Source organism: Anomaloglossus baeobatrachus, chromosome 9 (assembly GCF_048569485.1).
Source record: "Anomaloglossus baeobatrachus isolate aAnoBae1 chromosome 9, aAnoBae1.hap1, whole genome shotgun sequence".
Taxonomy (NCBI): domain Eukaryota; kingdom Metazoa; phylum Chordata; class Amphibia; order Anura; family Aromobatidae; genus Anomaloglossus; species Anomaloglossus baeobatrachus.
In genome coordinates, this window is record NC_134361.1 from 200688386 (window position 1) to 200714168 (window position 25783).

Here is a 25783-nt window from a genome sequence, read left to right on the forward strand (position 1 = left end):
GATCTCAGCTACATTCTGAAGAAGTTCTGGAGGACGGATCTAATCTCCTGAGGCCACCATGGGCGTCTCAGCACTGCTTCTCCTTGGAATAGTCTCTGGCCTCTGTAGCAGCGATCAGTCCTGTCCGGGTGAGTTTTTCTAATTTTTTTTCTCTGATAATAGTTTTATTCAATATTTTTTTCATTACTTTTAATGCCATTTCTACTCATTATGATTGTATAATTTTTGGAAAATACTCAAAAAATGGTTAAAAAAAACAGCAAGGAAAAAAAAGAAATGCGGTCACATTGTGAGAACACCGCCGTCATCTTACACACAATGTGTTTTACATGTTTTAATTATTACAGTTTTATATTTTTTGTAATTTTTTTTGGGTTTTTTTGACAGAAGTAAAAGTTTTAGGAATTGGAGAATCGGATAAATTGTCCATTCTTCGAGGTTGTCCTGGTCATCCTGGTCCTCTGGGTCAAAAAGGAGACGATGGAAAACCAGGAGAAAAAGGTTGGTACCAAGAGAATAACTATTGCAGTTTTTGGTTTTCTCCCATCTTAATAAATGGTGAGACCCTTTACTGGGATGTGATGGTGTCAAGCAAAACCTAAAAGGGGCTAAGGGCGGCTTTGCACGTTGCGACATCGCACGTGCGATGTCGGTGGGGTCAAATCGAAAGTGACGCACATCCGGCGTCACTTTCGACATCATACTGTGTAAATGCTAGATGATACGATTAACGAGCGCAAAAACGTCGTTATCGTATCATCGTTGCATTCACCGATATTTCCATAATGCCGGTGCCGCGACAGGTACGATGTAGTTCCTCGTTCCTGCGGCAGCGCACATCGCTGTGTATGAAGCCGCAGGAACGAGGAACATTTCCTTACCTGCCACCGGCGGCTTTACGGAAGGAAGGAGGTGGGCGGGATGTTTACATCCTGCTCATCTCCGCCCCTCCGCCGCTATTGGCTGCCTGCCTTGTGACGTCGCTATGACGCCGCACGACCCGCCCCCTTAGGAAGGAGGCGGGTCGCCGGCCAGAGCGACGGTCGCAGGGCAGGTGAGTGCATGTGAAGCTGGCGTAGCGATAATGTTCGCTATGCCAGCTATCACAAGATATCGTACCTGCGACGGGGGCGGGGACTATCGCGTGCGACATCGCAGCATCGGCTTGCGATGTCGCAGCGTGCAAAGCCCGCCTAAGAGTTGATCTTGACTACAAGCCCAACTTCACGAACTTCACGGTGTATAAACCTATTCCTATTTTGTTTTCCAGGGCAAATGGGGTCTCCAGGAGGACCAGGAATGGCCGGACCTCCAGGACAAAGAGGTGAGTCAAGAACTTTGTACCACTGTAAAGCACCAATTTATAGCTTTTTTGTGTACATGAGGCCACCAGAAAAAGAGAAGAGGAGGAATGAGCAGAGAATCCGCATTCAATGACTCTATGACAAAATGATGACCCCCATAGCTTCTACTATGACTGCTGTCATGTGGTCATAGTGTCATTAGGAGTTTTGGCAGAATCAGTCGCTGTTCACATTACAGATCCTGACTCTTCACCATATGGTTTCTCTGGTGTCTCTGAGTTACACCGGCAGGCTCGGGCATCGACCAGCTGTGGGATCATTCATGATCAGGCTAGCAAGAGTTATCCTCTACCAGCCTGCTTGTTACTTCGGGGATTACGTGTTGTTGGAAGCCTATCACATTAGCTTGCTTCCTATTTAAGATGGTGGAATCTGTCAACTCATGCTGACTACAGTTTATTGCGGTGTTGGTCTGTGTGCTGTTGTGTCCCAGTCGTGCTGGTGATTGTGTTGATTTGTGCTTGGAGTGGTTGTGGAATTCTTCCGTTTGTCTACTTCTGTTGGCTTTATCACTTCTGCCCTGGACCTCCCCAAGGGCTGGGGGGAGGGGGTATAAGATCAGGATTGGTCAGGAGCAGGGCCAAGAAGGCGGCTCAGACATCCTCTCCTTCAGAGATAATCTGAGATCAGGGATAGCTAACCTAAGGGCCAGTCAAGGAGCCCCTCTCCCCTACTTTCTCACCACTCACTATGATACACAGTCACTTCTGCCCTGGCCACCCCAGGGGTTGAAGGGAGGGGTATAATGAGGGCTGGTCAGGATAAGGGCCCGGAACGCGGCTCAGACATCCTCCCCTTCAGAGGTAACTCTGAGATCAGGGATAGCTAGGGTCCCCTGCTTTCTCCGCATTCACCGTAACACAGTCAGTAAAGGGTGAAAGGTGGCTTAGAACAAGAAATTGTGAAATTTTAGTCAACATCTAACTGATTTATGGGCAAACCTGGAAAGCAGTGGGGGGGATGTGGGGTAAAAGCTGCACCTATAAAGCCTGTTATAATGCAATTACATGTATTTCTTTTAGGAGAGAAAGGGGAAAGTGGTGTTATGGAACCAGCATATGGTAAGTTAGACTTCTATGTGAGAAGCAAATGTCTTCCACTCCTTTGCTATCTGTTCTAGATCCAAAATTGTCCAAAATGCTAAAATACTAGCAACAATAAAATAAAAAAAAAAAACACAAAATAAAAAAAAAATTGTTTTTTAATACATTATAAGAAATTCCTTCCTTTAGCCCATTGGTAACATGCCCTAATTTGACCATATATAATTGCCGCCAAACTTAGGGTATGAGCACGCAATAACCTTTTCACCTGATAAAAAAAGCTAAAAACAACCAAAAAACAATCAAGTGCCCAGCAATGTCAAAACGACTTGCTGTGCGTATGTTTAGTCTTTTGTCGCTTCTTTTAACCTCTTTTTGCCTTGAATTCTGTGAACCTGCAAAAAGTGACGACCTGACCATTCTTCATTATGTTATACATGGAATTTAAAAAAACATTCTCTTCTTAATAGAGGATTCCAATGACGATAATGGGATCAGAGATAGAAGGACCTTCTCAGCAAGTGTGTTGCTTCAACACAGCACTCCCGCAGGGGAAATAAAGTATTGCACTCAGAGCTTATTTTACTTTATGGTTTCTGTGTCAAACGTGTGGGGTCCTCCTGATTATTCTTTGTACCCATTTCCTCTTTGACTATAAGGAACCCTAACCCCGTAACTTAGTATGCCCTAAGAGTGCTTGAAAATAATTTTCTAAACCAGACAACCCCTTTTATTCTATATGTCTCATAGCTGCCAGGAACTGTAAAGAAGTACAGAATCAGGGGGCAGTGTTCAGTGACTGGTACACCATATACCCAGATGGCAGCCGGCCTCTGAAAGTCCTGTGCGATATGGACACTGATGAAGGGGGATGGATTGTAAGTATTTAAAACATCAACAGAACTCGCAATGAGAAGGGGTTTTCTTAGAAATTTTGGACCCATTGCAATAGTCTCCTGTCATGAGTGTATCTCAATCAGCGGAGACCCCGAGTGAATCTGGTGTCAGAAGGTCACAGCGACTCGCTACTGGAAGGTTCACTACTGTTATTTGATAGCATCTCCTTGCTTGTGGTGCTGCGCCTGGCTGCGGGCTGTAGCTGCTAATCTCAGGTACGGCTCTTTAGGATCACTCCCCTTCCCTATTTAAGGCTTGTGATCTGATCATATGATGCCTGTGATAGAAACTGAATCCTCATTTCTATGTGGTCCACTTTGGAAGCAGCCTGCTGTGGAAGAAGTTTGTCTTGTTGGGTGCAGCAGTGGTGGAAGCCGTCTGGAGTGTTTTTCCTTGCATGTCTATTTCTCCATTTTGTATTCCTTCCCTTGTGTCAATATATTGTAGTGGCGAGACTAGTGATCTCGTCAGCCTGCTCACTAGCCAGGGTGAGTGCAGGGCTAGCTGAGATTCTAAGGTATCCTGCTCACTGATAGGTTGAAAGAACCTATATAGGGATGCTAGGGAGCTCAGGAGTCAGCTTGAGGCGAGTTCAGGAGTAGTGATGAGCGAGTACTAAAAAGCTCGGGAGCTCGAGGCTCGGGCCGAGCATCTCAAAATACTCGTGTACTCGGCCCGAGCACCGAGCCCAATGTTATCCTATGGGAGACCCGAGTATTATTCTGAAATGACCCCCGGCAGCATGTAGAAACCATAAAACTGTAAATTAAAAAAAAAAACGTGCGTGTGTGTGTAAGCGTGCATATATATATACACGCGGAGTGGAGTGCGGGAGGGGCCGTAGCCGAGCGGGGAAGTGTCGGGCTAAAGGCACGGTCATGCTGTGAGGGCCGGCCAATCACTGCAATTCCACAAGTAACAGGGCTGTGGCATTGCAGTGGTCTGCCAGCCAATCCCTGCATAAGGGATGGCTGTAAAAAGAGCGCCAACATGGAGATCACGAGTACAGCACGAGTATCGCGAAATTACTCGGTCCCCGCCGAGTAGCCCGAGTACAGAGATACTCGTGCGAGTACCGAGTAGTGACAAGCATACTCGCTCAACACTATTCAGGAGGTGTCCCCTCACCCCTCTCCCTAGCATCATGGGCCTCCATTTTACTGTGATCCCTGTGTCCCCTGAGTATGGTAACATCTTCTGGGGTTTTACCAGGTACTAGGTAAACCCTGCTGGTCATGTGCGTGACATATCCCTTCCTATTGAGTGGTTGCATGGGTGACACTATATTGGGTGCACTCAGGCCCTTTTTCCTTTGGGGAAGACATTTTTGCTGTAGAACCCTATATAGTTTGGGTTGGTTGGGGGTTACCTTTCACGGTCTAGACTTTATCTACTCCTAGCTATAACCTGCACCAATAACTATGCACATCTTGAAAATATCTGATCGTTTTCTTGCTTTAGGTGATACAGAGACGTTGGGACGGATCGGTGGATTTCGTCCGCACATGGGATGTTTATAAGAAGGGTTTTGGAAGTCGGCTGAATGAATTTTGGCTGGGGAATGAAAATATTCATCAAATAACTTCAACAGGTAATGAGTGATTTATTTTCTGGGTTTTTTTTCCCCTTCACTCTTGGGACTGTGTGTCCAAAGTGAAAGGGCTGGCTTATTAGGGACTATTCGATCTGGTGCTCCATTATTTAAGGGTAGTGCTCCATGATGTGTCCCTGATTCATTGAATGGAAAAGAAAAGTTGAAGCCTAACTATTTTTTTCAATTATTGATCAGCCTTTGCAAAGTTATGAATCTTTGTAATATACTTTATATCTGTATTTTGCTTCCTTCACTCTCTAACACCATGAAAGTGCTGTTTTAACTGCCTATTTCATGCTCTTTTAGAAGCTGCTCGCACACTTTTTACTAACACTGGCTCTTCTCAAGCTTCTCTGCTCCCCTTCCCCATGCTCAGACAATAAGAACGTTTGTAGATAATGTTCTAGAATGGATGATTGTCAAAGCAGCTTCTAAAGGAGCATCAGCTAGGAAGGTAAAACAGCTCTTTCAGAATGGGGTTTAAGAGTGTAGAAAGCAAGATAGGATAAAGGAGTACTGTATAAAACAAAGATTCACAGCTTTGCAAAGACTGATACTGTAAGTTTTGGTGGTCTACATGTACCCAATTTTGGAATTTTCTTATGAATCAGTTCCCATATTTTCTAGGACACACCTGTGATGGTGGGATATTGTGGGTTGCGTGTGGTTTTGTGTGGGTTCGTATTTTGGGAGTGGAGCTTTGTCCATTCTGTATTCCTTGTGTGTACATTGAGAAATCCCCATTTGGCTGAAAAAGGACTGCTGGAGGACTGTGACTCATCTCTGGACATTTATCCCATTACTGGACTATTTTACCCTCCGTGTGGTGGATTATTTTTATGGCCTGTCTCATTTTGCTTGGAATAAATGTTCTTTTGATTTTTCACTGATCTCTCGTTCTGTTGATTATGTAATATTGGAGAAGGACCCCATGACAACACCTAATAACTATGTAGTGTAGAAATGGAACACACATAAGATAGTTTGTGGCTGACAGGTCTCTCTTTTATCACTTCTCTAAGATGCAGTATTTATTTCTCAGCTAAATAATGGGTCATAAGAAGGAACAGAAGACCTAGCCCAAACGCAGTGACCTATACCCACAATCAAGACCCCACTTTTGGACAAGTTTATTGTAATTTTTTTTTTTTGTTTTTTAACCATTTTAGCTTCCATTTTATAAAACGTTTTTTTTTTTATAAAGGAACATGGGAATTACGTATTGATCTTCAAGATTTTGAAAGTAAGAAGGTGTTCGCCAAATATTCAAGCTTCAAAGTATTGGATGAATCTAAGAAATATGAGTTATTAATTGGAGCCTTTAAAGAAGGAACTGCAGGTGAGAGAGAAGATAGCCAAAATGTCTGGACTGGTCTGGTGTAACTTCCCAGGGGAACCTATGTAGGCCTCTCCAGAGGAAAAACATGAGACTTGAGCTTAATGGAAGGGGTGGTGGCCTAAACAAAGAGAAGGGAAGGAAGGGAAAAAGGGAAAGGAAGGAAGGGGAAAGGGAAGGAAGGAGGGGGAAAGGGAAGGAAGGAGGGGGAAAAGGAAGGAAGGGGAAAAGGAATGAAGGCAAAAAAGGGAAGAAAGGGAAAAAGGGTGAGGGAAGGAAGAGAAAAAGGGAAGGAAGGGAAAAAGGGAAGGAAGGAAGGGGAAAGGGAAGGAAGGAGGGGGAAAGGGAAGGAAGGGGAAAAGGAAGGAAGGGAAAAAGGGTGAGGGAAGGAAGAGAAAAAGGGAAGGGAAAAAAGGAAGGAAGAAAGGGGAAAGAGATGGAAGGAAGGGGAAAGGGAAGGAAGGGAAAAAGAGAAGGGAAGGAAGGGAAAAAGGGAAGGGAAGGAAGGGAAAAAGAGAAGGGAAGGAAGGGAAAAAGGGACGGAAGGAGGGGGAAAAGGAAGGAAGGCAAAAAAGGGAAGGAAGGGAAAAATGGGAGGGAAGGAAGGGAAAAAGAGAAGGTAAGGAAGGTAAAAAGGGATGGAAGGAAGGAGGGGGAAAGGGAAGGAAGGGAAAAAGGAAGGAAGGAAGGCAAAAAAGAGAAGGAGGGGAAAAAGGGGAGGGAAGGAAGGGAAAAAGGGGAGGGAAAAAGGGAAGGGGAGGAAGGAAAAAGGGAAGGGAAAAAAGGAAGGAAGAATGGGGAAAGGGATGGAAGGAAGGGGAAAGGGAAGGAAGGGAAAAAGGGGAGGGAACGAAGGGGAAAAAGGGAAGGAAGGGGAAAAGGAGAAGGGAAGGGAGATAAAAAGGTAAGGAAGGAAGGGAGAAATGGAAGGAATGAAGAGATAAAGGGAAGGAAGGGAAAAAGAAGGAAAGGAAAAGGGACGGAAGGAACGGAAAAGGGACGGAAGGAAGGGAAAAGGGAAGGAAGGAGGGGGAAGGAAGGGAAAAAAGGAAATAAGGAAGGCAAAAAAGGGAAGGAAGGGGAAAAAGAAGGGAAGGAAGGGAAAAAGAAGGGAAGGAAGGGAAAAGGGACGGAAGGAAGGGGAAAGGGACGGAAGGAAGGGGAAAGGGACGGAAGGAAGGGGAAAGGGAAGGAAGGGAAAAAGCAAGGAAGGCAAAAAAGGGAAGGAAGGGAAAAAGGGAAGAAAGGGAAAAATGGGAGGGAAGGAAGGGAAAAAGGGATGGAAGGAAGGGAAAAAGGGATGGAAGGAAGGAGGGGGAAAGGGAAGGAAGGGAAAAAGGAAGGAAGGAAGGCAAAAAAGGGAAGGAAGGGAAAAAGGGGAGGGAAGGAAGGAAAAAGGGAAGGGAAAAAAGGAAGGAAGAAAGGGGAAAGGGATGGAAGGAAGGGGAAAGGGAAGGAAGGGAAAAAGGAAGGAAGGCAAAAAAGGGAAGGAAGGGAAAAAGGGGAGGGAACGAAGGGGAAAAAGGGAAGGGAAGGAAGTGGAAAAAGGGAAGGAAGGGAAAAAGGAGAAGGGAAGGAAGAGAAAAAGGGAAAAAGGGAAGGGAAAAAAGGAAGGAAGAAAGGGGAAAGGGATGGAAAAAAGGGGAAAGGGACGGAAGGAAGGGAAAAGGGACGGAAGGAAGGGGAAAGGGACAGAAGGAAGGGGAAAGGGACGGAAGGAAGGGGAAAGGGAAGGATGGGAAAAAGCAAGGAAGGCAAAAAAGGGAAGGAAGGGAAGGGAAGGAAGGACAGACAAAATAACCTCCAGTATGCTGGCCTGGTACAAGTACAGGTGGCCTGACGGAACCTGTGTAGGACTCGCCAGAGAGCAAACGAGCAATTGAGAATTGTCCTAAGGGCCATACTAATGATCTGGTTGGTTTACAAAAGAAAAACCATTATGTCTTTCATAGAAAAGCCATAATTAGAGTAGAGGGGGCTTTTTGATCTGTGTTATGGGTCCATCTTTCTTCTATGTAGATACTACGACTATATGAACTGTATATAGCAGCTTTTTGTAATGTAAAACCTGATGAATTAGCGTGTGACAGGACGTTCTGATATTTGACCCGTCTTCGTCATTTGCAGGTGATTCTATGGGAGAACTAAACAACATCAAGTTCAGCACTAAAGATCAAGACAATGACATTTATGAGGACAATTGTTCCCAACTCTATAAAGGAGGCTGGTGGTATAACAACTGTCACAAGGCAAACCTCAATGGACTATACCACATAGGAGAGCAAACAAGCAATGCGGTTGGTGTTAACTGGCTTACTGCAAGAGGGTATGATTACTCGTTCAAGCATTCAGAGATGAAGATCAGGGCAGTTTAGAGAACGACAGAGGAGCACTGCCTGCAATTTGTGACTTACCAAGTGTTTGTATTGATTTTTTTTAAGTGTCTTGATGGGCAACAAAACATATAACGAGGGTGGATACGAGATAGTGAAGAGTTAAAGGGGTTGTACAAATGTAAATGATTAAAACTTATAATCGGGGAAAATTTTTGCCCCTTCTTCTAACTAATGCAAAGGCAGAAAAGTGGCCTGTCTTATCTATTGAACTAAGTCAACTAGCGTCCTTCAAGCACATCACAAGGAGAAAGGAGGCTTCTGCCCGTGTTGGAAGGAAGCAGAAGTTGTGCTCCCAGGGGGAATCTGAAATTGTGTCTGTTGCAGATTTCAGCTTTCAGCAGACTCATCAGCACTCAGACATTGTGGAAGGATGAACTGTTTTATTAGGGACATATAGAATCCATTACTTGCATCATCTCAACATAATAGAACAACACTAAGCAAACCAGGAGAGGTCATGCCACATAGTTTGGAGCATAACCAATTGCAGATTTTTAGCTTTCAACAGAATCAATATTTTGACATTGTGGGAGAATAAACGGTCTTATTTGGCACATACAGTAACCATTATCTTTTTCTGATATATATGTCCCCCATCCTGGGCCCGTTCTTGGAATATATGTCCTCCATCCTGGGCTCCTTCCAGGTATATATGTCCCTCATCTTGGCCCCCTTCCTTTTATATATGTACCCATCCTGGGCCCCTTCCAGATATAAATGTCCTTATTCCTGGCCCCCTTCCAGGTATATATGTCCCCCAGCTTGGTCCCTTTTCTGGTATATATATATATATCCCATCCTGGGCTCCTGTCAGGTATATACTGTATGTCCCCCATCTTGGGTCCCTTTCTTTTAATTACAATATATACCCATCCTAAGCCCCTTCCAGGTATATATGTCCCTCTTCCTGGGCCCCTTCCAGGTATATAAATCCCTCTTCCTGGGCCCCTTCCTACTATATGGCCTCAATCCTGGTATATATGTCTCCCATCTTCTTCCCCTTCCTGTATATATGTACCCCATGCTGGGATCCTTCTTGGTATATATGTCCCCCATCTTGGTCCCCTTCCTGTATATATGTGCCCCATTCTGGGCTCTTTCCTAGTATATATGTCTCCCATCTTTCCTGGTATATATGTCCCCCATCCTGGACCACTTCTTGGTATATGTCTCCCATCCTGGGCTCCTTCCAGGTATATATGTCCCCCATCCTGGGCTTCTTCTTGGTATATATGTCCCCCATCCTGGGCTTCTTCTTGGTATATATGTCCCCCATCCTGGGCTCCTTTTGTTATATATGTCTCCCATCTTGGGCCCCTTCCTGTATATATGTGTCCCATTCTGGGCTCCTTCTTGATATATATGTCCCCCATTCTTGGCTCCTTCTTGGTATTCATGTCCCCCATCCTGAACCCCTTCTTGGTATATATGTCCCCCATCCTGGGCTCCTGTCAGCTATATATGTCCACCATCTTTAGACCCTTCCTTTTATATATGTACCCATCCTGGGCCCCTTCCTAGTATATATGTACCCCATCTTGGGCCCCTTCCTGGTATATATGTACCCCATTCTGGGCTCATTCCTGGTATATATGTCCCCCATCTTGGGCCCCTTCCTGGTATATATGTCCCCCATCCTGAGCCCGTTTCTGCTTTATGTCTCCCATCTTGTGTCTGACTACTAATAATTCTGCTGAAAGCTGACAATCTGCAACAGATAAAATGGTACAATAGAGAATTATTACATTAGAAAGTTTTATTATTTTACATTTAAATTAGTTTCATATTTACATGTTGCCATATAACCTTCTAAGCTTGGATGTGATAGACCAGCAGAGTATTTTGGTTTCTGGCTTTTCTTCACTTGGGGTGAACATTTTAGTTTGCTGCTCCAGCCGGTATTTAAAAACCCCCGGCTTATATGAATGTACTTTGCTTGAGGTATTCTTCGCAAAACCAACATATTTATGTATTAAACACACATTGTCTTATGCCGTATCTTGTAATTTGAGGATGAACAACAGTTTTTTTCCAACCAATTTTTTTGGGTTTTGTGTGAAATTATATCTAATTTGCCCCTTTTTTCTCTGTTTTTTTTTCTTTTCATATTGTTCCAATACACCCAAAGGAAATAAACATGTGTATAACAAAACGAGTAATTGCATTAATTTTCTGGGAAAAAAATACTTTGTTTTCCAGGAAGGGGACAAGGATGTGAGAGAGATATATACCTGGCAGGTGTCCAGGATAGAGGAGATATACACCTGGAAGGGACCCAGGATGGGGGACATATATACCAGGAAATGGGTCAGGATGTGGGACATATAAAGTAAGAAGGGACCCAGTATGGGGTCATATATACCAGGAAGGTGCCCAGGATGGGGGACATATATACCAGGAAGGGGCTCCAGATGAGGGAGATATATACCAGGAAGGTGCCCAGGATGGGGGACATATATACCAGGAAGGGGCTCCAGATGAGGGAGATATATACCAGGAAGGGACCCAGAATGGGGGACATATAGCAGGAAGGGGCTCAGGATGGTCTCCTATATACCTGGGAGGAGCCCAGGATGAGGGACATATATACCTTGAAGGGTCCCAGGATGAGGGACATATAAACTACGAAGGTGCCCAGGATGGGGGACATATAGCAGGAAGGGGCTCAGGATGGGGGACATATATATCTGGAAGGAGTCCAGGATGGGGAGCATTTTCAGTATATACTAAGAAGGGGCCCAGAATGGAGACATGTATATCTGGAAAGGGCCCAGGATGGAGCACATATATTCCTTGAAGGAGCCTAGGTTGGGGGATATATATATACCAGGAAGTGACCCAACATGGGGGACATATATACCAAGAAGGGGCAGAGGAAGGGGACATATATACCAGGAAAGGGCCCAGGATGGGGAATATATATACATACCAGGAATGTGGCCAGGATGGGGGACATATAGACCTAGAAAAGGCCCAGGATGGGGAATATATATACCTGAAAGGGGCCCAGGATTGGTGACATTACTACCTAACGGGGGTCTTTATTTTGCACCAATGGCCATGGACTCTAGTTATACCGCTGTTAATCTACATTAATTGTTAATTGTTAATGGCCAACTTTAACTTAAAGGTGGTGCTGTCAGTCTATGAACAAAATTAGGTCAAGCCAAAAACAAACACTATAAAAAACAGCTGGGAAACATGGGCAGGTACTTCAAACAACAGTGGAAAGGCCCTAATATGTAAAAAATAAAGTGAGGAGGTGGACATTGATTTAGGATGTTTTTCTCTGGATTTACCCTGCTGATTGCTGTAAATTATCGACCAATTCAGTAGAACACCCAACTATCGAAGAGTAAATAATTAAAGCCTATCCAGACTCTCGAGAAATATTTAACCCGTCCAGTACAGATCCCTTGGAATTAGTAGTTGGGGTCACAAGATATATGTATAAAGTGTAGGTCTTAGCTATAGATTTATTCAGAAAGAAAACTGATCTACACGTCTTGAGTCCGCCATGTCTATGTCAGTACTACTATTACTTGGAATGGTTTCTGGGATCCCGGGGACTGATCCATCGTGTCCTGGTGAGTACGTCTTATATGTTTCTATATCTTTTAAGCTGACCGTACGTTATAATGAGCTTCTATTCTGCAAAAACTAAAGTTTAATCAATTATTCTAATCAATTCCTTGTTGCGCCCTGGGTGTGGCCAAAAGGCTCAATGCATTGCTCCGCCCACTGGACTTGAATTCCCCGCCTCCTTTACTTGTGAGTGACAGCTCTGGTTTGTCTGATCCTTATCTGCAAATAGTGCTCCCAAGGAAATGTAGCACTGTCAATCACCAGTAAAGGAGGTGGGGCATGCAAAATCAGTGGGCGGAGCCTCTTGGCTACACCCAGTGTGCACAGAGCACCCTGATTAGCATATTTTGTTAAATTTCAGAGGCAGCGATTAGTGCACTAAAAATGCGTTTTTATAGGTTTGAAATCCCTATGAGGTTATGTGCTTGGTTTATACCATCAGTTTTGGCTGACAGGTGCCCTTAAAATATATGTGGACCAGGGGCGTAACGACCGCGGTCGCAGCGGTCGCCACTGCGACCGGGCCCGGGCAGGTTTGGGGCCCGCGGCCGGCGCCTGCCGTTCAGAGAAACAGCCGGCTCCTCTCAGCTGTTACTTTACTTTCAAACAGTAGCGCAGCTACCGGGGGAGGGGGGGCCCGTGCTCAGAGGACGCCCAACCGGAGCTGCGCTACTGTTAACTATATCGGCGCATACAGCACGCCAATGTAGTTAACCTCTGCGGTAGTGCTGGGAAATAGGATTTCCCTGCACTGCTGCATGAGCGCACGCACAGGACATCAGAGTCCCAGTGTGGTGACGTCACCACAAAGCGCCGTGACTGCTCTGATCCGTCGGCGCTGGGGCCACCAGGAGAACCCTGAAGCAGGTGAGTTTGAAGGCTGTATTTGTTCACTGCAGTATGGGGGGCATATATAGATATATATATATATATATATATATAGCAGCGTAGGGGCCAGCCTGGGGGACATTATATATATATATATATATATATATATATATAAAATCCCAGCCTAGTGTGTGTGTATGTATGTATCATATCTCTCTCTCTCTCTCTCTATATATATATATATATATATATATATATATATATATATATATATATATATATATATATACATACAGTGCATACACACACACTAGGCTGGGATAAATATACTGTATATATATATATATATGTATATATATATATATATATATATATATATATATATATATACACATATTAGGATAGGCCCACACCCTGGGGGACAAAAGTATATATATATATATATATATAATTTGTCTCCCAGCCTGGGCCCTATTGTGACATATATTTATCCCCCAGGGTGTGGGCCTCTCCTGATTATATATATATATATATATATATATAATCAGGAGATTATATATATATATATATATAATCAGGAGAGGCCCACACCCTGGGGGATAAATATATGTCACAATAGGGCCCAGGCTGGGAGACAAATTATATATATATATATATATATATATATATATATATATATATATATACATGCATATATATATACATATTTTTGTCTCCCAGACTGGGCCCTATTATATATATACAGATATATTTGTCCCCCTGGGTGTGGGCCTATCCTAATATATATATATATGTATATATATATACAGTATATTTATCCCAGCCTAGTGTGTGTGTATGCACTGTATGTATCTATGTATATATATATGACTTAGAACTCTACTGACCAACGTCCGGAGGGGGGCCCAGGTCTAAATTTCGCACCGGGGCCCATCGCACTCTAGTTACGCCACTGATGTGGACTACCCATACACTTTTCAAGTCTGAATAGTGCACGTTACTCTGTAGTAACATCCTAAAATATCCCTATATAGCAGTGCAGCTTCATGACATCAGGAGCCACGGAGAAGGCAGAGTTGGTTATTACTACGTTTGCCTTCCCAATCAAGACCAAGATCAGCTCTGCTGTGCAGACAGGAGGTTCAATTTGCTTTGGAAGTAAGTCAAATAGCGCCCGCAAAAATGTCCCCTCTTCCCCTCAATTGATCTCATGGGGGCACGTGTGAAATCATTGCATGAATTAATGAATTAAAAAAAATTTTGAAAAAATAGGGAAAAAAAAAAAAATAATAAAATAAGCCTTACTTATATAGTAATATGAGTGTGAGTCAAAATTAAGGGATCACCCCAAAATCTGTGACCGATCATGTATTCTGCACCAATTATTGTAGTGATTTTCCATCATCCTTCTCGGACATAGCCCCACAGCTTCATACACATAGGTGGTTCCTGGCGGTTGACTTGTATGGATGAGTGGTCTTCGCTTTATATTACATGTTCACGTTTTTTAGTTGTACAGTATACATTTATGTCACATGTTTCTTTATCACCGACAGAAGTAAAAGTTTTAGGAATTGGGGATTCGGATAAATTGTCCATTCTTCGAGGCTGCCCTGGTCATCCTGGACATCCGGGTCAAAAAGGAGATATTGGGGCACCAGGAGAGGCAGGTTGGTACAAAGTGAATTTCTATTACAGTTATCATCTATAACGTATGGACATTTGTTTGAAGATGGATCAATGGAAGAATCCAATTAAATTTACAATAGTATGTGCCATAAGGAAACCTATTCTATTGGGTGTAAAGGGTTAATCCGAATTTGGAAAGTTTTACTTTAACAGCATATGGGGATAACTCGTTGATCCCTGGGGTCGGGGTCCTTTTAGAATGAAGGGGTGACCTTCCGTGTGCGCCACCGGTCCATTCACTGTTCTTGGGACTACCCAAGATAGTAGAGTACAGTGCTTGGCTATCTCTGGCAGTCTCCTAGAGCAGGGTTCCCCAACTCTAGTCCTCAAGGCCCACCATAAGGATTTTCTTAGCATTGCACAAGTGTTGGAATCATCCCCGGTACAGGTGATTAAACTATCACCTGTACAATACTAAGGGTATCCTAAAAACACGCACTGTTGGTGGGCCTTGAGGACCGGAGTTGAGGAACACTACCCTAGAGAATGAATAGTGCCACCATTCCATTCTAATGGGGTCTTCAGAGGCCATTTCTTGGGATCAGATAGGTTCCTGGCATTTCGACCCCCAACGATCATCAGGTTATCAAGTAGAGTAGTAGTGGTTGGATCAAGCAGAAACTGAACAAGGCCCTTGTTCTCCATGTACAATAGCCAGTTTTACTATTTTTCTCCAGGACAAAAGGGATCCATAGGTGGACCAGGGAAGGTTGGACCTCCAGGACAAAAGGGTTAGTAAAGAATTTATAGTATATGTCATAACAAAAGTGTCTGGGTAACTTGGAGTATGGTGAGGATGAGATTTTTCTTCTACTACTCACTTTCAAGGACTTTTCTCACCATGGATACTGAGACTTTGGTAATTTGATCTTACCAAAGTATCAAGTTCCAACTTAGTTGTGATATTTGCAGGTAGTTGTTTGTTTTGACCATGGATAGCTGAGGTAGCTCTTCATGTTGAGAACTCCACCACATCTCCACATAGCTGAGCTTCCGGGCCGTTAACATAAAAAAATAAGATATTGGAGTCTGATTTCCATCAGTCAGGAGTTATCATGTAGCATGAATGGGTCCGTTATACGTGGTCCAGAAAGAGGGGCTACGGTCCTGAAATAGTCCTCAGAGACTCCTTGGGCCTCCATAAAGCATCAATACATGGCTATGTTGGGTATATGAGACATATAAGAAGTAGCCATCATGAAAAAAGGAGGAAAGAGCAGAGAATCAGTATTTCTAGGTGTCACGCCCCGTGAACCAGGCATGGGAGGAGTGGATCCACTGGTCCAAGAAACCGGTCACTGACCCAGAGGATCAGACCAGAGTGGCTACCGAGTATTCACTACAACCACAGGAGGTGGAAATAGCTAAACACGCTGGTAGGTAACTGGTAGGCCACTCTGGGGGATTCCGGTACCTCGTCAGCTGGCGCCACCGGATGGAGACCAGGAACCGTTATGGATGAAGTAGAGGATGGTGCAGACTGGTACCGGAAAACACAGACAGGTGGATGGGTACTTGCTGAGACAGGCGGGCTTAGCACAGGTACAGGCAGGTTCATCGACAGTGCGAGGTGGAGTTAGAAACAGGATCACCAGACAGTATAAGGAGTGTAGGTAGAAGCACAGGGACCTGGCAACTAGCATGAGCACACTAACTACAGGAACACGTTGAACAGGCACCTCCCAATGGGGGAAGATACCTAAAATACACTGTGCCTCTCAGCACAGGGAGAGCAACAGGGCCGCATCCTAAGCGTGCTCCCGAGTGCCCTGCTGCGAATGTGCAGACCTTGGGGGCCAAAGGACGTGACAGGCACAGTCAGGGAGGAAGGAGCAGCAGTGACACAGTGTTTGCGCCCCTGAGACAAGGAGTGTGGGGGCGCCGACGTAGACCCAGGTGAGACCCGAGGACAGCAGGATAAATCAGGAAATACAGGAGCTGGGGGAGTGAGCGAACAAGAGCGTCAAAGCCCCTGGGACGGGAGCACCAATGATGTAACATTACGAAGCCTGGGTGACTCTGTGACAAAATGATGTCCCCATAGCTGCTAATATGGCTTCTCTTTGAAAAAAAAAGAAGGAATTGAGGCACATATACCGTAAATAGAACATGTGGCTTTGATATTTTAGCAAATACTGACAGGTCTTGGACATGATTCTTTCCATGGGATATTTTCAATCTTCTAGAGTCTAAACAATGGGTGCGGTTTCGGAAGAGTTGTATGCCATGCCAACTGGGTTCTGTGGAGGATGGAGTGATAACTGCTCTTATGCATTTTTTTCTTATAGGAGAGAAAGGAGAAAGTGGTTTCGCTGAGCCGGTATATGGTAAGATTTCTACGTGAGGAATGAACATCTACTCCAACTCCATCAGTCCAAAGTCTGCATTTTCCAAATGCAAATTTAAAAAATAAACCAATGTTAGTATTCATTGTACTAGGAAAATTACTTCCTGGATTTTCATCTATTCCCCTTTAGGACCTAGCGGAGCTCTCCTTCCATCCAGTTGCTGATAATCAGTATTTCCCTTCTGCTTAAATACTCCCATCTTCCTTGGAATGGTGCTGGTGATATTATCAGTTCATTCAAGCTCTGGTTGCAAGCAGGTGGCTTGTACTTATTTGTGGAAAACATTGCTGTAACTTTGCTGAACTTCTACCCGAGTCATCTGTGGATGAGTAGTTCATGCACTTTCCACTATGTATCCTCCTTGTGTCATCTATAGTGTTTAGTGGGGTTGACAAAGAGCTGAACCCATCCATTCTCTATTTACGGTTCAGCACTAATGATACCTAGGGTCAGGTAACCGGCTAGGTGCATAGCTGCAAAACCTATCTAGACTGGTGAGGGACCTCAGGGACCACCAGTAGGTTTGGTCAGGGGTCACCATCTCCCCCTTCCCTAAACACAGGGTTTCCCTTTCCTTTCACCATTCGCTTGGTACTTCCCGCGTACCTAGAGTGACAATAGGTCTATCCTTTGAATATTCCTAAACCACATTCTGGGATTCTGGGTTGGGACAATTTTTCATAGGATTAAAAAGGATAGACTGTTTTAAGTTGGTCCACCAGCGATCAGATGTAATCGGTGATGGAACCTCTCCATAAGTGAGCAGAACATCTACAGCACACCCAGAGGAGAAGTGGAGTATTACACATGTCCCATGAAACTCATTTGTCTGGGTGTATGCTGGGTCCTCCTGAGTGTTCTTATGAACTCTTCTCCATTTAGACCCATAGATGATTCATAATTACTGAAACTGAACCAAAAATTGGTGTTTGAAGATTTTTTTTTTTAAAAAAACTGTTAAATTAGGTTGTATTTTTATATATGTCTCATAGCTGCCAGGAACTGCAAAGAAGTACAGAATCAGGGGGCAGTGTTCAGTGACTGGTACACCATATACCCAGATGGCAGCCGGCCTCTGAAGGTCCTATGCGATATGGACACAGATGAAGGAGGATGGATTGTAAGTATATATAACGTCAACAGAAGTCACAATCGGAAGGTTTTTCTGGAAAATAAGGTCCATTGCGATCGTATCCCTTTCCTATTGAACAGAACAGTGGTCCAGAAAGGAATCAGTCAAACGTGGGACTTCGTGCCTAACGTGACCGAAAGGGCCCTCTGCCATATAAAAAGACAACATGGCATATAATAGGTCGTGACTTAGTCACATTTTTTGCATTAGGACTCCAAGAACATTAAGTTACAGCCTTTGTAAATCTACATTTTAGGTGATACAAAGACGTTGGGATGGTTCGGTGGACTTCTTCCGTACTTGGGATGCTTATAAGAAAGGGTTTGGAAGTCGGCTGAATGAATTTTGGCTGGGGAATGACCATATTCATCAAATAACCTCAACAGGTAATGATAGACCTGCAGATCATCTCCTTATTGACATTTCTGTCTATTGATAGACTCATATTGTCTACCGAAGGCTAAAGGATCCATAACTGGTTGATAATGGTTTGTCATGGACTAGTTGACTTGGCGTTTCTTCATTTGAAAGCCGTGCTCTATCTTCTGCCAATGCTTTTAAGGAAAACTTTGGGGGAAAAAAAGAGAAGTGTCTTGGTGGTCTACATCCACCGAAAGTTGGACTTATTTGAGAACCACTGTACCGCCCCAGCGTCAGCAGCCAAGACTGCTCGGATCCGGATCCGCGATGGCTTGAGAGATCTCCGGACCCGGGAGGGGTCGCGAGGCCACTTGAACTAAAAAGGGGGGTATTTACAGGGAGTTTTGTATGTAGAGTTTGTGACGCCACCTACGGTGTGTGGTAAGGGGGAGTACCACCGCTGCTGTTGGGAGCGCCCGGTGTCGATGGGATGGCAGCTAGGTGTTTAACCCCTCCGTGGGTAGGGGGGAATGCCCCGGGGCTCGGTGATGGTGAAATGGGGATGCCATTGGGGAGGAAAGGGGCCACTGCGTACTCACTCAGTCCAATAACGCTGACATCGACAACTCGTAAACCGAAATTCTGAGCACTGCTGCAGCAGGGAGGGAGCACGCCTGGATCCCATGCCCGATGGTGTTGCTTGTTAGCCTGTGACCTTTCCCTTGGCACCTTCTTTCCTGGTTGGCCCCTGTAGTATAGAAGTAATCAGGTCCCGCTCACCAGTATGGCTAACTGAGTGACCTTGCTCTCAGGGTTCACGCTTGGGATTTTCTGGACTGTGTATTGGGAAAGTCCTATCCCCCTCGTTGCGCTAGTACCCCGATTTTGGAGCGGGTTGAGAACGACTCTTGAAGACTTCGTTCTCGTCGGGTGAATTACCAGGACGCTTGAAGCTATTTCCCGGCCTAGGGTCCACGTACCCCGTCGTGCCCTGGCCCCTGCCCGGAGATGGCACAAGGCCACCGGCTGCCCTCCTCGGTAGTTCCTTGCCCCTTGACACGATCCCCTGCGACCGGGGTTCCAGCTCCTACCAGGCCCAGACCAACGTCTGCCACCTAGTATTAACAAGAAGCCCAGCTCCTGACCTCCTCCAACTGACTTGTGACCTCTCCTCACGAAAGTCACCACACAACTGACTACTCCTGACCCTCCCTAACCAACCCTCCAAGTGGGCGGCCATATTCCCTTCAGGCTACCCATTGGTGTGTTTGGTCACTGTGGTGCAGAGTGTTCCTAGGATTTTAATTAGCTTGTTCTTAGCAACACCAAAGGCCAGGGACCCGTAACCAAGGAGGATTGGATACCGTGCAGAAGGGCAGATTGCACAATACCCTGTGACGACCTGATAGGCCAGGGCGTCACACCACCACACTATTCTCAAGGTCCCTTAAGACCTCTGCTAGGTCACACCTAATGACTATGTAAAGCTAATCGTTCCATACACATAATTTTTGGCGCAACAGCTAAATATTCACCTCCAGCACCTCTTGTGATCTAAATTTTTCAGGTCAATTATAGTTATAAGACCAGGAAAAGATTGGCTGACCTGAATATAGGACACTAGATACCTGCTCCATGTAATGTTGCCTAGAATGGTTCACTACAAGACAAAGGATTTTATGGGCTCCTGTTTTCTGATTGGGTTAGGTTTTTGTCACACACATCACTGACTGTCATGGTGGCATTGAGCTCTGTTCAGATTGCAGATTCTGACACTACACCCGATGGTTTCTCTGGTATCAACACACTCAGACTCGGGCATCGACCTGCTGTGTGCTGATTCATAGACAGGTTGGCAAGAGTTAATCTCTGCTAGTTTGCAACATGTTGTTGGGCAACCTATCACATCTGCTCTACTCCTATTTATGCTGGTTGAATCCTTCTACCCGTGCCAGCTATAGTTTATTCTATGTTGGTCTGTATGGTGTGGTGTCCCAGACTCTCTGGTGAAAGTTGTGCTTAAGTTGTGCTTGTTTCTTGGAGTGGTTGTGGAGTTTACTCCTGTTGTTTTATACTTCCTTCCTGCTCTTGTTTTTCCTCCTGAATCTCTTATTGTCTTTACCTTTGTGTGTTTGTGCAGTGTGACAGAGTTTTGGTTTTCCCTTGTCTGTCTTTATCTGTGGTTTTTAAACACACTGCTGTCCTGTCCCTCCCTAAGAAGAGGGGGAATCAGATCAGGACTGGTCAGGAGCAGGGCCAGGAAGGAGACTCAGACCTCTCCACCATCAGGAGTATCCCTGAGATTAGGGATAGCTTAGGGCCTCCTAGCTTGAGGGTCAGCTTAGGAGCTACAGTTTTGGTCAAGTTCTTCATTGCTTAGTATTTTGTTAACCATTTTAGCTTCCAGTTTCTAAAATATCTTTCTCTATAAAGGAACATGGGAATTGCGTGTTGATCTACAAGATTTTGAAGGTAAAAAGGTGTTTGCCAAGTACTCGAGCTTCAAAGTTTTGGATGAATCTAAGAAATATGAGTTATTAATTGGCGCCTTTAAGGAAGGAACTGCAGGTGAGAGAGAACATGGACAAAATGTCCTTAATTAAAGTTTAATTCCATATAAAACAGAACTTTCCAAAGGAACGCTAGTAGTAATAAACTGGTAGGTCGATGGGTTAAGCAAAAGGAAAATCCCAACTGTCCTTGGTTGAAGAAACATCATTAGGGATGGTGGGACATTTTGACCTTTGATATGGAGCCCTCATATCTCCATGTTTTCAGTAGATGTAAGGACTGATGGATGTTCAGTTTATGACAAGCCATTCTGATATTTGTCATGTCCGTCACTTCGCAGGAGATTCCATCGGAAGTCTAAGCAACATTAAGTTCAGCACCAAAGATGAAGACAACGACACCTATGAGGGCAGTTGTTCCATGATGTATAAAGGGGGCTGGTGGTACAGCAATTGTCACGGGGCAAACCTCAATGGATTATACCACCTAGGAGCGCACACGTCTTATGGGGATGGCATCAACTGGTTTTCTGCAAAAGGGCATAACTACTCATTCAAGCATGTAGAGATGAAGATTCGGCCGCTTTAGTAAAGCAAGGCAATTATATGAATATCCCAAAAATTTGGACACATTTTAATGTAGTCTTGATTGATATCAAAATACACAGTAGGGTTCATACAATGGACATTATGTTATACTTACCAATATTTTAAAGCCCAAAATGGAGACATATAAACTAAACCCCCAGGAATGACCCCAATGCCAGCAATTTTAGGATATTTGGCAAGTAAGGTTTGACTGGTGAGTGTATTGGTTGCATGGTTGCTGCCATACTAGGTGGCTTTTAACACTACGTACTTGACTTACGTGTCCTGCCCTTCCATAGCTAGTCCTTGTATATATAGCTACATAGTGTCATGGGTTACAGAGTCATGTGGTGCCCGGCAATAGAAGGTCACAGCATTTGGCTGTACAAAATGCTCCCTGACCTTCTGTTAGTATTCAGTGTACTAGTTATCTCCTCTGCTGGGATTTCTTTCTTTTCCCTTTAGGACCCTACAGAGATCCTCTTCCCTTCAGCTGCTAATCATCTGTATTTTGTTTGGTTTAAACACTCATTTTCCCTGGACTTGTGCTGGTGATATTCAGTTCCTTCACAAGCTCTGGATGCAAGCAGGCGGCTTGCACTCATCTATAGAATCGTTCCTGTTCTTTGCTGAACTTTGTCCTGAGACATCTGGAGAGAAGTTGTTCATTTGCTCTCCCCCATGTTTGTGCGCCCTGTGTCTTCTTTAGTATTTAGTGGAGTTGACTAAGAGCTCATCCCATTCGTTCCATAACTAGGGCCCAGCTATAGGGTCATCCTGGGGTCAGGTATCCGGCTCGGCGAATAGATGCAGAACCTATTTAGGGTGGCGAGGGACCCCAAGGCCCAGCTGTAGGTTTTGTGTGGGGTCACCATCTCCCCCTTCCCTACACGCAAGGTTTCCCTTTCCTTTCGCTTGGTACTTCTCCGTACCTAATGTGACACAGGTTTGATATTAGAAGTAGTGTTATGGGCACTAAAGTGCACACATGGTAAATAACATACAATAAGGTCTTACAAAACCTACTACACCTGACGCACCTGGTTCTTGTACAGACTAGGGGTCCCAGCTGCACAGACCCGAAAAGTCCCTGCACACAATGAAACAACCCTAACTCGATAACTCAGATGACCACTCGGACCTTTGCTTCCTAAGCAGCTAACAAGGGTTCCACATACCTCCTTAGGTATCTGGGGAAAGATACAGAGTAAAATAGGGTAAACCAAAAGCAATAATCTGCCAGGAGTAACCCAAGACAAACAGACTGTAGTTCCAAGCAGGGTCCACTTCAGAAATATCACCAGTGGGAAATGGAAGCCTGGGGAAGCTTTAAATAGTTACACCTTCCAGGTGATAGGGCAGACTAAATGACAGCATAGGAAACACTTGTTGGCAGAAAGGCAAAGAACACACAAAGTGCCCACACAGAGACAAAGCGTTCAGAACCAGGACAACAATCAAACCAACATTTTGGGACCGAGTGCAAAATCAATGCCACCATTTCTGATGCCAACATCCTTTATAAAAGGAGTGTAAATTTTTAAATCTATATCATTTCTGTATTTTCACTGACATTTTTCATTTGTATAATACGTTGAGTTTTCATCTTTATTCCTAAAAATTCTTTACACTTTTCTATCACTCTGGCATATCTTAATGTTTGATTTTCTGACACTCATTATGTGTCATTGATAGTGGATTAAAGGAATTTTACTGCAATATTAACTTGGTCATGGATTCATGAAATTTCTAGGCCACAATGTAAAAGCTGGCATAAAGATAGGCATGCAGATTTGTGACAAATCTGCATCAAAAATGCACTGTGTGGAGCACCCCACGGGGCCTTGGGTAATACTCGTCACCGGGCCAGTGAGGGTCAGGGGATGTCACAGGTGGCCCTGCCTGGTGTTGTAACCCCGAGGTGTTCACGAAGGGAATGGATAGATTGGATGATGGTGGGGATGTTGGGAGTAGTTGTCTCGTGACGCCACCTGTGGTATGCGGCCAGGATTTAGCCGATGCGGGTGTTGTCGCATCTCGGATGGTTCGGCTTTCCACAGGTAGAGTGGGCCCCAGGGAGGATGATAGTAGTGGTAGCGGCCGTTGGCGCCAAAGCGCGGAGCACCGGTAAGGACGACCTGACAGTCTTTGCAGTTCAAGGTTTAACTCACTGTCCATTAGCTGCCCACGGGGTGCCGATTTCAGCCGTGATGGGCCCCAGCTGATTCCGGATCCTTTGGAGGTCAACACCGGTACGGTAGTCTGTGAGCCCTTCCTTCCTGTGCTGTGTATGAAGCTACACAGGGTCTCCGGTGGTAGTATGTTAGTTCCCGTCCCGTTTGCAGGCAGCGCAAGTCCATTTTGGGGCCTGACCGTAATCACGACTCCGGGCTCTCTTTGCTACTGTGCTCCAGGATCTTGTGTGGCCATAGGGACATGAAATTCCCCTGTCCGGCAGATTCTGGTGGCGCAACCTGAAACCTGAAGTATACGCGACCTTAGGGCTCTGCACCCCAACTGCGCCGGTTCCGAGGGAGCAATTAAGCTCTCCCCTCAGCAACCGTATTTTCTCCTATGTCCCACAGGAGCTACCAGTGAACCAGCTCCTCTCTTGACTGCTCCCCAACACTTACTGTCCGTTCCCCCTTCTACCTCCCCCAAGTGGTTGCTCCTCCCCTGAGTTCCAGTCGCTAGTGGGTGGAAGCTCCAGTGTTTGGTTGGCAACCTTAAGACCCTACCCTAGCCCGGTCCCCAGGGGAGAGGGCTACCTACTATATGTATGGAATGAATGGATGTGGAACCGACACAGACTTCCTCCGGACCCGGGATGAGTACCGTACCATAAGTGAGGTGCAGTACCCTGTGGCGACCGAAGCATCAGGGGTGCCACATGTGCACACACAGTCTGATGGGCATGCAGATTTGTGAAAAATCTGCACAAAATCTACATCAAAAATGCACTGTGCGCACACAGCCTAACTATACATTGTAATCCTAAATTGCACAGTTGATATTTAGAAGAAAAGCTGCAAAACCCGTATCTCTTTAGAGGAACCTGTGGAATATACAAGGCAGAAATTTGAAAGCTAAATACCCTATAATCTGCAGACCATGTCTAATCTCTGCTAGCAATGTTCTCCAGACAGCAGACCCTCACAAGCCAGATAAGAGATCTTATCTGGTAATTAATGGATTTTCCAGTATCTCAAGTCACAACTCCAGATCTCCTCTGCTGGAGAACACACTGGGCACTTTGATGTAATTGGAATAGTTTTTAGAAATCATCAGTTCAAAGAAAATCTCCAGAAGGAGATAAAAATCCTCCCAGATACTCATGTTGGTGCCAGTGCTGAAATGTATGCAATATGTGCATAGCAGGAGACTATATAAACACTCATGACTATTGGCCTCCTAAGTTGGCTGAATCCATCGATATGGACGGATTCGGCCCATAGTTTAATACGTTGGAGTCCCCGACAGATGATGTTGGGTGACACATATTAATGAATTTTCCATAAGTGTCTACAGTATATATCCTCGCTTTATAACTGTACCTAAGAGCCATTCTTCTCCAGGAACACAGGAGGCAGAACTTTTGTCATTTTAGCCCCAATACGTCTATAACAGGGCATCCACTTATTGATTTCTTATGTGCCAACTTCTACCTCTGCACCCCGATAGGTATGCCCAAGATTCCAGTTCAAAGAATTTTTTGCAAAGAACAAAAATGTTAACCAACGCCATGTGTACTTTTGGCTCCTAATAACTTCTACCCTTTTTGGCTCATTCAGACAAGTATTTTATATTTACACACTATGAATTTCATGCCTGTACCAATAAAAAATGAGTTTAGAAAATAAAATTTAAAAAAAAAAAAGAAATCGCCTATAAATTTGTGGGGTTTTTTGTATTTGTTTTTAAATAAAAAACAATATGTACAGACATAAAACAATATATTACATACATTCAACATATATGTTAGAATTCAGTAATACATAGTTCAACATATGGCAGACACTTTCATACGATGTGGATGTATACGTCCAATGCAGCCATGCAAATGTGAACCAAGCCTAAGTGAAACATGAAAATATATCCAATATGTCTTATACT

At 44.5% G+C, this 25783-nt stretch overlaps 2 protein-coding genes across 2 annotated transcripts; both read left to right on the forward strand.

The window, feature by feature from the left end:
• Positions 1-10761, forward strand: LOC142251441 (ficolin-2-like). Its single transcript, XM_075324246.1, has 8 exons — positions 1-128; positions 388-501; positions 1271-1324; positions 2387-2425; positions 3158-3285; positions 4766-4895; positions 6103-6237; positions 8362-10761. The coding sequence occupies exons 1-8, from the start codon at positions 59-61 to the stop codon at positions 8607-8609; spliced, it is 918 nt and encodes a 305-aa protein (XP_075180361.1). The 5' UTR covers positions 1-58; the 3' UTR covers positions 8610-10761.
• A 1294-nt stretch (positions 10762-12055) lies between these two features.
• Positions 12056-25499, forward strand: LOC142251442 (ficolin-2-like). The gene is made up of 8 exons (XM_075324248.1): positions 12056-12217; positions 14600-14713; positions 15410-15463; positions 17021-17059; positions 18073-18200; positions 18469-18598; positions 21006-21140; positions 21424-25499. The coding sequence occupies exons 1-8, from the start codon at positions 12148-12150 to the stop codon at positions 21669-21671; spliced, it is 918 nt and encodes a 305-aa protein (XP_075180363.1). The 5' UTR covers positions 12056-12147; the 3' UTR covers positions 21672-25499.
• The last annotated feature ends 284 nt before the right edge of the window (positions 25500-25783 follow it).

Excerpts from the sequence above, each read along its gene's own strand:
- LOC142251441 (XM_075324246.1), top strand. The coding sequence starts at position 59 with ATGGGCGTCTCAGCACTGCTTCTCCTTGGAATAGTCTCTGGCCTCTGT. Across the intron at positions 2,426-3,157 it reads TGTTATGGAACCAGCATATG|CTGCCAGGAACTGTAAAGAA; the intron begins GTAAGTTAGACT and ends TATGTCTCATAG. Across the intron at positions 6,238-8,361 it reads CTTTAAAGAAGGAACTGCAG|GTGATTCTATGGGAGAACTA; the intron begins GTGAGAGAGAAG and ends CGTCATTTGCAG.
- LOC142251442 (XM_075324248.1), top strand. The coding sequence starts at position 12,148 with ATGTCTATGTCAGTACTACTATTACTTGGAATGGTTTCTGGGATCCCG. Across the intron at positions 15,464-17,020 it reads TGGACCTCCAGGACAAAAGG|GAGAGAAAGGAGAAAGTGGT; the intron begins GTTAGTAAAGAA and ends TTTTTCTTATAG. Across the intron at positions 18,201-18,468 it reads CAGATGAAGGAGGATGGATT|GTGATACAAAGACGTTGGGA; the intron begins GTAAGTATATAT and ends TCTACATTTTAG.